Genomic DNA, 11,198 nt, shown 5'->3' on the forward strand with positions numbered 1-11,198 from the left:
GTATAACAAAATATAATTAATCACTTAATATCCGAGATATGATGAATATATAAAGAGTCATATCTTATCCTTCGCTCTCTGAAAACTCTTTGTGACGATCCTGATTGCACTAACCATTTTACTTTATTATTTTAGGAAGTTTCAACATAGTTTTAGTACAGAATATCTTTTGTCGTTCAAGTATACCAGAAAGGTAACTTAACATTATTGATTTTAACAATTTCTCATTTTATAATATAGCATCAAAAATTTATAAATTTATAGTAGAAAGTTTATAAAATCCTTTTCAGATAATTTATAATATTTATCAAAATTTAAGATGACGTATTTTATATTTATAATTTTATGTTCCAAATAAAGTTTAAATAGCACAATAAAATAAGTCTTAGTAAATAGATAAGAATCATTTATTTGGTGAACAATTATGTCATAAAAATGATTTTTATTAAAATTTTTTTTAAGATTTTTTTGGAGATTAGTTAATGTTTGTTAGCAACACGTTTATTGAAATGTAAAACATTTTTACGAAATATATTGAAATTTAAAAATCTACATAATTATGCAAATCACTATTTATATTCGATTCGTTAATAATTTGATTATGATTTCGTTTAAACCTCACTATATATCATCTTTCAGATATATTAATTTATTTTTATTTTAATTAGTTATAATCTTTATTTGATAGAAAAATGAATTCGAGAAAATACAATATATTTTAACGATATTATTATTTATATTTTTGAGATATAAATAATTAAATTAATCATATGTAGTATATGTAGGATATATAATACTACACATGATTAATTTAATTATTTAATTATTTATATAGATATTAATTTAATTATTTATATAGATAAATCAGAATTATCATAGATAATTCTTTTAAGAAAATATTGATTTAATTTACTTATTAGAAGTATTTATCAACAGATTTTGTCGCAAAATGAAATTTAACGCAGTATTTATTTGGTTAGTAGTCATGGCATCGGCAATGGCAATTCAAGTGTTGTAAGTAATTATTTCAGTAAGTAATTACACTTGAAATAGATTATATTTCCATTTTGTTATGTTTAAATTATATGATATGTATTTCTTTTTTAATTATTGAGCTGAAATTGAAACTGAAATGTAAAATTTAATGAAAAGTATGACGAAATATATAAAAATCAAGTGTATAATAGTTAGTAAGATGCAAAATTGAGTCTATTCTTATTTAAAAATATATAACAATTTTGATATTTCAGTTTTTTTTCGAACTATATATATCTTTTCAGTGAGAATGCAATTCCTTATCTTTACATATCTTCAGTTTTTCAAAGCAAGTAAAAGCAGAAATAGATTCTAAAGGAATGAATGCGTTGGAATGAACACTGATTACAACGTCAAGTGACTTAATTAAGATCATAAATTAAAACTTATAAAGAGTCGTAAAAAAACTTATAAGGAGAAATAAATAATAAGAAGAAAACTGTGGATCAGTCATTATATTTTAGATATAAATAATTAAAATAAAATATTGAAAAAACACCTTTTTTAAAGAGAGAAGTCAAAAGACTTTTGAAGAATCTAAATTATTATATATTTTTAAATGAGAATATAGATTCAATTTGTATTGTACTTACTTGACTTTTATTTGTCTTGTACATTTTTTGCTCGATTTAGAATTTCAAGAATTTTTAGATCAATATATTTTTCAAAATGCAAAAAATAGCATTGTGTAATAGTAATAAATCCCGAAATTTCAGAATCGAACATTTTACATTTAAGAACATTTAAAATTATAGAGCGTCATTAAATAAAAACTTAACTGCTCAAAAATATATATGATATTGATCTAATTAAACAGATATTATTGAGACAAACTTAAATTTAAGGAAACCATTTTGAAAATATACTTATAATTAATACGATTTTATTGTATTGTTTCATTATATATAATTTTATATGCAAGTTTTAAGTAGTTGCACTTCATTATTATGACATTGCGATGCGACGTCTCTTGAATAGGATAGGAAATATTCTTACTGTGTAAGAATATTTATCTTATTTTAAGAACAAAAATTATTGGAAATTACAAGAAGTATGAACAAATCTATAAAAGGCTTATTCTATATGATCCATTAATTTTCTTTTTCTAAATTCGTATAATAATCAAAGAGTCTAGTAAGTCAGATAATTAAGCGGACTACAAAGATATAAAGAAATTTATTAACTTTCTTTTTTTAAATAAATCATAGATATATAAATACTGCGGACTAAACGATTGGATAATTACAAATGTAACAATTAAATAGATTAATGAGACGAAAAAGATTGAAGATAACATAACTTACAACAAGGAGAAAAAATTTACTTATATACTATATTTACATTAAGATTAAGTTGCTAAATATACGTAATAACTTTATTTATAAAAAATGCTGTTAAAATATTTTATCGCAAAATGTATATACTTTAATAAAAAAATTTTTTAGGATAATTATCCAGTATACACGATTGATATTGAAATTAACTGTGGATTATGATAACTGTATTGTATTATGATAACACAGAAGAATCGAAGATTGCAAAAACAAAAATCTCTCGCAATTAAACAAGGACGCTTGTGAAATTGCAAATGTAATTACATTTCTATATATGTTTAGTTAGTAATCAAAAGGCTTAAAATCCAAATTTTATTTACAAAAGGACTTTTCTATTCACTTATTTTTTTACATATTCACATTCATTCTCTTCCTTTCTTCTAAGCTCCTTTCTTGATCTATCTTTTAATTTAATGTCCATTCTTCACTTCTGTTTCTGATTACAATTGTTAATAATTACATTTTTATAATATGCACAAACACATATATATATATGAGTAAATGTATTGCGCTCGCAAATTTTTTAATTACGAATGCTGTATTTGAATTTATCATTTTTTTAGCTGTTTGCTGAGCTCTAGTATTTGAGGCAAATGAAATCGCATTAAATATTACGTATAAAATATTACGTATAAAATACTACGAAAGTAATACAAGATAAAGATATTTTTCGATAATTGTGTTTTGAATATCTGTAAGTCGGTCTATCTTTATGCGCTTATAAATAATTATTATATAAATAAAGCATTTATGAAGATATAATGCGTAATATAATGTGTGTTATTTTCATTTTTTAAACATTCTTTAACAATTTAATATTAATTTCTTTTTAATAGCATCCTCCTCTGTAGTTCCGACATTAAATGTAAAAAAGATTCATAATTTTCATCTTAATATTTAGGATAAATGACAAAATCTCATTTATTTAATATTTAAATTTATTATTCTAATAGGATATTGATATAAATTTATTGTTAGAGTAGTTCAAATTTTTACTTACGACTAATATCATTTTCTCTTTCTATTATTTCATTGCGCGCCATTAAAATAAAGAAATTATGAAGATTGTAGAAGTTCCACATAATCTATTCTCATACATAATAATTCGCTATTGGAAGTTAAATCGGTTTTAATGCGCTATATTGATGTAACTGTGCTTTATTAATCTTCCGAGAGAAGATAAAGTTTCTTGACTTTCTGAACAGGTCAGGTTATTATTACTATATATTTGAAATAGAGAAAGCATACACACAAGTAAAAGAAACAAATCTACTTTTTTCTTTATATTTTAAATACGCTGCACAAAGTCTAAGAACTATTTTTATTTCAGACAATAGCGTGCTGGAAAAACAAAGAAAGTGATTAACATAAATTAGTTACAGAAAATGAGTTATATTATACAGTGTTTTGTTTTCCACTAATCGAGTTGGAAGAAATATAAACAAATTACGACATTATTTATTTGAATAAAAATTTTGTTGTTTCATTCCTCTATTATTTCACAGAAATGACATTATTATTTGAAGTAATATCTTTCAACCAAATAATATATTATTTGATTACATTGAATACGATGAACAATGAAACAAATTATTTATTTGAAAATAACAAAATATATTGATAGAAATTATTGATACAAATTATTGCTTTTTTAAAACAACTATTTACATTTTTTAGACGAAATTACAGACGAAACAATGGTTTATATGGTTCCAATAAAATTGAACGAACAGTGTTATACGCTCAATTATGTTTATGCTGTAGTTGATCGCGCAAATGCTGAAGATAGACATTATCTGTTCAAACAAATAATGTATTTAAGAAGAAGATATACATTGTTTTAAATTCAAATAATTGTACTTATTGATTCAAACATTGGTTTATCTACAATAAAATTTGTTATACAATAAAATTTATTAAATTCAAAAAATCAGCTTTTTCTCTGTGTAGAAAACATCGAACACATAATATTCGGTATATTTGCATATTGTTTGATAGTAAATTAAAATAAAGTAATAATTGATTTATTAATATTTTCCTACATTTGCTAAGATAAATAGTTTCAACGAAATTGATGAAGTATTAAATATACAAGGATAAATATTATACATTTTAGGTTATACATATAATACTTTATCAAAGAATTAAAAGTTTGCTTTATGCTGAAGCTATTTTATCTCTTTCTTGTTTTATTTTTATAATTTACTAAAAATAAGAATATAATAATATAAAATAGTGTTAATAACGCGCTTCCCAAATGCAGCCTTTGACTTATAATTAAGGTGACCAGATATTTTCGGATTTAAAGATATCTATTATGTGCGGAGGAGAAAGAATGTATGGATATAAAGATAAACAGGAATATGTTTTTAAAAATAATGTAATTATTAAATCCTTTTTTTTAATTAAAAATTTGTAGATATTTATAGTGACAATTGAATAAAATCTATTTACTGAATATTGCAATCCAAAATTGATATTAATCGGAAAATATATAGGAAAGTTTTAATTGTAATATCTAAATCTTACAAAGTTTAAAAATTTTCCTGTTGTTTGTGACTCATAATGCTAATATTAAAGGTGACTAAGTCAGAAATTAACTACACAAAATGCTTATCATAATTTTCTTATTTGACTGTGCGCTGTATCTGTAGGCCATGTTCCGATATACACTGCCAGCACTGAAAATCTATAATACACGTAACGTGAATTATGGATCTTTAGTTCTAACAATATATCGGAAAACATTAGTGTGTCTTTTGTCATTCGAGTAATAACTTGCACATTGCAGGTAAGAAAATTATATCGGTTTTAATATATTCTTATTAATCATATAACATCAAAATTTTAATTTGGAATATACAAGTTATAAGAAAAAAATGACATGCGCCGTTATAAAGATTATAAACATATGTTTACATGAAATAAAAATTTGTTAAATGATTTATATTTGTTAGAATGCAGAATGAAAATCAATTTTATATATTATATATAATTGTAGAAGTGATTTATTTGAATGAAAATTGTCTTTAAGATTGTAATTTTTGAAAGGGTTAATATCATAAGCATATCTAGACAACAACTTTCTATGATGTAACAAGGCAACGAAAATGGAAAAATATATTTTTGTTAAAATTTATGTAACAAAAAATTATCAGCAAAAATTTGTTATTTAATTGTATTTATTTAAAATATTTACAAAATGTCTTAAAATTTAAAAATATAATCCTTTATAATTAGATCGTTAAATATAATATTATTCATTAATCCTTTAATCGTTTTTACTTATAGTAGAATATGTAATAATGAAATTTCTCAGCTATATCACTAATATTTTCATATTAATTATCATTTTTATTTAACAGAAGAAGAATTCGAAGAAGTATAATATTTTAATAGCGTCATTATGTATTCTTGAGATATAAATAATCATGCATGTACCTGACAAATAGACCACAATTATTTTTAAAAAACTATCGAACCAATTTATTCATTATATATATTCATCAACAGATTCTATCGCAAAATGAAGTTTAGCTGCGTAATATTCATTTGTTCTTTGTTCATAACATCGGCCATGACAATGATACAATTCGTAAGTAATTATACTACTCTCTAAAATCTTTGGAATATAATCTAACTCTAAAGAGTAAATCTCACTCATTAAAAATTAATAATTGAGCTTTTTTAATTGTCACTGATTTAATTGTCATTCTTTAGAATTAAATTCTACTCCAAATATTTTGAATTTTAGTATGAAATAGATCATATTTCTATTTTATAATGCTTGAATTATAACAATATTTTTAGTTTTATCGATTTATTACAAAAATAAAAAAGCAGATTAATTTTGCATTTTGTAAAATTATTTAGAAAATTGCTGTACAAAAATATAAGATAATGTATGCTCTGATAATGTTTACTCTTTATAAATTATAGAAATTGACTGCTATAAAATATATATTTTTTTTAAATACTTATGTGTATAATTATGTTTATAAGATTTTTATAGAAAATATTGGATATAGTATAAAATATTATTTTATACAAACTATTAAATATTATCAAAATTTATTTGAGCCTTTTATAATATGTAAATCTAAAATTTTCAAAGAAGCAATATTATCTCTGTAATTAGCAATATTATCTATAATTAGCAATATTATTGAGATAATATTATCTCAAGCCTTGAAATTTAAAATGTTACACGCTTATGCATATATTGAATAAAGTTTGAAGTGCTACTTTATTTATATCTACTGCTTTTTTTTTTAAATTGGGCAATTATACCATTCGATAAAGAAAAGTTTCAGCTTTAAGATCTGTTTTTTTTTTTAATTGCAGTACGATTATTTTGTAATTATGAGCGATTAAATTCGAGATGCTCCTTTTAATCTGCGATAATTTAATAATAAAAAATCTTTAAAAAATTTTTAAAAACGATTTTGTAAAGAAAACTTTAAGTTTTTACGTTAGAAAATAAAAAATTTTCATAAATTCTTTTTGAGCACGTGACAGATGAAACGAGAGGAAAATTTCTTATTTTGTGTCTAGCTTATAGTTTTCTTATGTAGAACCTTGATAAGAAGGCTAACGTCAAAATGATATTTTTTTATGTCAAAATGACAAAGAAATGACATAGTTTGCTATCAGGGAAATTATCAAATTCACAGAAACTTAAAAGACATAGTGACTTTTCGAAAGTAGTTTAAATTTAAATTTTGTTCTTTTTTAACAAAGTTACAACTGTTTAGATTTTATGCTACAAACTTTTGTTCCAATTCAATATTTTTATCCCTTAAGAATCCTGAGTAGGTGCTACGGCCATATTGAATGTTATAATAAAGCAAGAAATAATATATTAAAGTTTCTGGCAAGCTATTTGTAAATAAAGAAAATTTGAGTAAAACAAAATGAAATCGTTTTAAAACATTCGAACCGAAACTGTGCTTGCCCTTCCTGACAATCAATAAATAGTCGTAAAAATGCCTACATTTAACTTCTGTTATATATTATACATATACGTAAATATATAACTTTATTGTATATACAGGTTTGATAATTTAGTTCTAATGAACAGATACATAAAATCTAAAGTTCTAATATACTATCAGTACTGACAATTTATAGTTTACATTATATATATTATAGATTTTTAGTATTGACAGTATATCGGAACATGGCCTAAATAAAAAATTTTTTTTATTAATTTTTTATAACTTTATCTCTCAATAATTAATAAAAAATTAGTAAAGATGCGAATAATCTGATTCAATAGCGAATGTAGCAATCAGCAGGGAGATACATTAAAAAATAATTCAATCAAGTTTCTTTATCTTCCTCTTATTTTATGTTTTGAAATTAACGTTTCCTATTCATCATGTTACTGCTACTAAAACTGCACAACTACAGACACATCATAACCTGTCAAAAACAAAGATCAATAATATTCATATAAAGTATTGTATCTGTTAATTTTGTTTTCAGACTCGAGGTACTTTCGAATCTTGCGATCCAGACCAATGGATTTTGACAAATACAATTTTCGAATGGAAAAACAACATGAAAATAATTTCATGTAATGTTACTTACAAAGAGGTACCTGTTAATAATTGTATTTATACATTCAAACAAGACACAATTATAAAATATATAACACATATAATCAAATTTTGGAATGACAAATATACATATATATTATATATAAAACTCCGTATGTAAAATGTTTTTTATTAAATATTTTATCGCAAAATAATTTATATAATTTCCTTTACAAAATCTTTTTTAGCCAAACAATAGCCACACAATCTACAGAATACATATTATAATGGGTTGTGAGGATACAAATTCTAATTGTACTAAAGAACCGATTATGTGGATTGATAATATCGACTGTAATTCCCAGAATCTCTCGCAATCGGATATGGACGTTTGTGAAATTGGAAATGTAATAATGTTTTTATAATTATTAAGTATTATACACACACACACACACACACACACACACACACACACACACACACACACAATGCACTTACACACATATATAAGAATTTAATTCGAGAACATACATATGTATTTTTGAATATAAAATTTGGGTATACATTTTGAGTTTTGTTTATATGCAAAACTTTCTTTTTTTATATATATAAAAAAAAGTCAAATTTTATTTTGATAATCGGAATAAAACTGTCTAGTTTTTAAAAAATAAATTGATAATTTTAATATAGTGTTAATGTCAATTTGAAATAATTAAAAAATATGCATGATATATATACGCTAATATGTGAAACAAAATTCTAACTTATACTTTAAGAACATTCAACAATTTGGAAGTTTATACGTTAATACGGGAAATGAAAATTGTAACTTATACTTTAAGAGTAGTCTAACTTGAAAATCTAACAGTTATTTTTATTTCACAGGAACTGGGAACGTGGGAAAAACAGAAAGAATTATTACAATACCGATATGGGAAATTTATTGGAGACTTGCTCTCTCAAATGTTTTGTATAAATATTATTAAGGTTGATTCAGAATTTGAATATTTTTAAGATTGTCTTTTCAAACATGTAAATATCTTGCCATGTAAGAATTAACATTAGAAAGTGTTTCTTCTCATATTCAGCTATTGATTGATTGATGACATTAATTGCTATTGTATAGGTTTGATAAGACTAAATTAAATAAGACTAAATTAAAACATAAATAATCGAATACGTAGATTAATATTGAATGTAATCAGAATTTAACGTTATTATAAAATATATGCTTTTATTTAAGCTCAATTATTTGACTGTTATTGAAAAAATTCAATAAAGAGAGAAAAAGAGATTAATCTTTCATTTGATCTTCTATCAAAAATTGCTCGAGAGATGCTATACGCTCTTTGTCAGGATCATACATTTCGACAAACTCTGCCCAAATATTTGATTTATGTTCCTTCATATAATTGATTATTTTTCTTGCTGTGTATTTCTGTTTTTCGGTGCATTTTTCGCAAGATGTGAGTATCATATCCGGGAGAATATCTACAAATAAATCAAGAAATTCATTTATCTCAATGTATAAATATATATATAATATTTCGTGGATCATATTTGAATATCAATTATTATTTTCTTTTGTTATATTTTTTCTTTTTTATTTCAATTTTTTCTTCCTTTTATCTTATAAAAAATGCGATACGTATAAAATTATTGCAATATATTGAAATAAAACATAAGTTGCAATGTATACTTACTTTTAAAACTGCGTCCATCAGCGGTGCAGGAACCTTTATCGAGAAAGCAATTCACATACTGATTTAAAAGACGATCGCTGTTAATAATCGCATCCACATCTATATTATCATATGTATCTGAATAATATTCTTTTCCTGAAACGAGTCCAGAGAACACAATACTACACAATAGTACAAATGTGAATCTCATCTCTTATGCGATCCTCTCTGTAACAACTTATTCTATGTAAATTATAATAGATTATTCTTCAATTCTTTTGTTAATTATTTCAAGATTCATTCATTAATTTATTTTTAATAAAATGCAAATGAAAATAGAAGATAGTTAATAGAAAATTAACTCTTGTTTTTAAAATCACAACATGGCATAAATTATAAATAAAGAAGCAAACAGTCACACTTAGGATGTCAGTAACGAAATATTTAAAACATCAAATCATAAACGTAAATTATATTTTAAAAATTGTTAGATGTGAAACGATAAATCAAACATGTTACAATTATTGGTTATAGTTAATACACACAAATAATATAAATATAATTACAAAGTTAAAACCATTCGTCAATCCACATTTCATAGTTGTCAGTGATAATGCGATATAAATCTTGTTTTTAATCTTTACAAAACGATTCTGTATATTTTTTTTATCGTACAAACAAAAGCGTTATAATGTAATATTAATTTGAGAATTTTATAATAAAGAAAAAACTTTTATAAAAATTGTGTGCAATAAGAGATTTCTAAGAGATAAAATTAAAAAAAATAAAATGTGTATGATGGTACATATAGATCTCACCTTCAAAGTTAATGTAATTCGGCGGAATTAGATTTAACACTTTCAAGCAAAGACACAATTTCTACAAGAAGATACGTTCAAGCATTATATGATGAAGCATTTGACTTTGTATCAAGGAAAGAAAAACTTTATTACCGAATTTATATGTTCGTTATTGTTTTTGCATTTGACGTCGATGAATAGTTTACGAAACGTGTAACTTTCATATATACAATTTGTTATAATCAAAACAATTAGTGCTGATTTATGCATAATTTGTTAACACGGAACTGATTTAATTGTTATGTCACGTAAAATTCTTTTGAAAGAAGATGTGACAATTAGCGATTTATAAATACGTTCAAAATCGTATAAAAAAGGAACTTTTAATGAGATCATGTTTACGATCTGATTTTGTAATATTAATAATTACACACGTCTAATTGTATTTTCATATTGATTTGCAATTTAATGATATCATAAATTAAATAGAAATAAAATCATAGAATTTATGTACATATATGATAACTAATAATAATACTAATGTATGATAATGAAATATCTTCTGTAATGTAACGTTAAATATAATCAAAATATTTTTGCAATGTGAAACACAAATTATATTTTATTTGCTTTTAAAAAAAATACATATTTATTAGCATTTCGAAGCCAATAATAAATTATTGATTAATGTCAATTTTATATTCTTAGCAACTTTTTTCCCGTTATTAAATTTATAAATATGTATGAATATTTAATAATTCAATAATTATATATTTAATAATATTTAATTGCTATTAAATAATATTC

At 23.1% G+C, this 11,198-nt stretch overlaps 2 protein-coding genes across 2 annotated transcripts; one reads left to right on the top strand and one right to left on the bottom strand.

Moving 5' to 3' along the window:
* Positions 1–5,020: 5,020 nt before the first annotated feature.
* LOC108685579 lies at positions 5,021–9,193 on the top strand. Its single transcript, XM_018190434.1, has 5 exons — positions 5,021–5,160; positions 5,883–5,964; positions 7,857–7,967; positions 8,158–8,316; positions 8,795–9,193. Exons 2-5 carry the CDS (start codon positions 5,896–5,898, stop codon positions 8,921–8,923), a joined length of 468 nt encoding a protein of 155 aa, XP_018045923.1. The 5' UTR covers positions 5,021–5,160; positions 5,883–5,895; the 3' UTR covers positions 8,924–9,193.
* Positions 9,194–9,887, bottom strand: LOC108685581 (ejaculatory bulb-specific protein 3-like). The gene is made up of 2 exons (XM_018190435.1): positions 9,613–9,887; positions 9,194–9,400 (listed from the first exon to the last, which is right to left on the bottom strand). Exons 1-2 carry the CDS (start codon positions 9,800–9,802, stop codon positions 9,204–9,206), a joined length of 387 nt encoding a protein of 128 aa, XP_018045924.1. The 5' UTR covers positions 9,803–9,887; the 3' UTR covers positions 9,194–9,203.
* Between the last annotated feature and the right edge of the window lie 1,311 nt (positions 9,888–11,198).

The sequence above is a fragment of the Atta colombica genome, unplaced genomic scaffold (assembly GCF_001594045.1).
Source record: "Atta colombica isolate Treedump-2 unplaced genomic scaffold, Acol1.0 scaffold155, whole genome shotgun sequence".
NCBI lineage: Eukaryota > Metazoa > Arthropoda > Insecta > Hymenoptera > Formicidae > Atta > Atta colombica.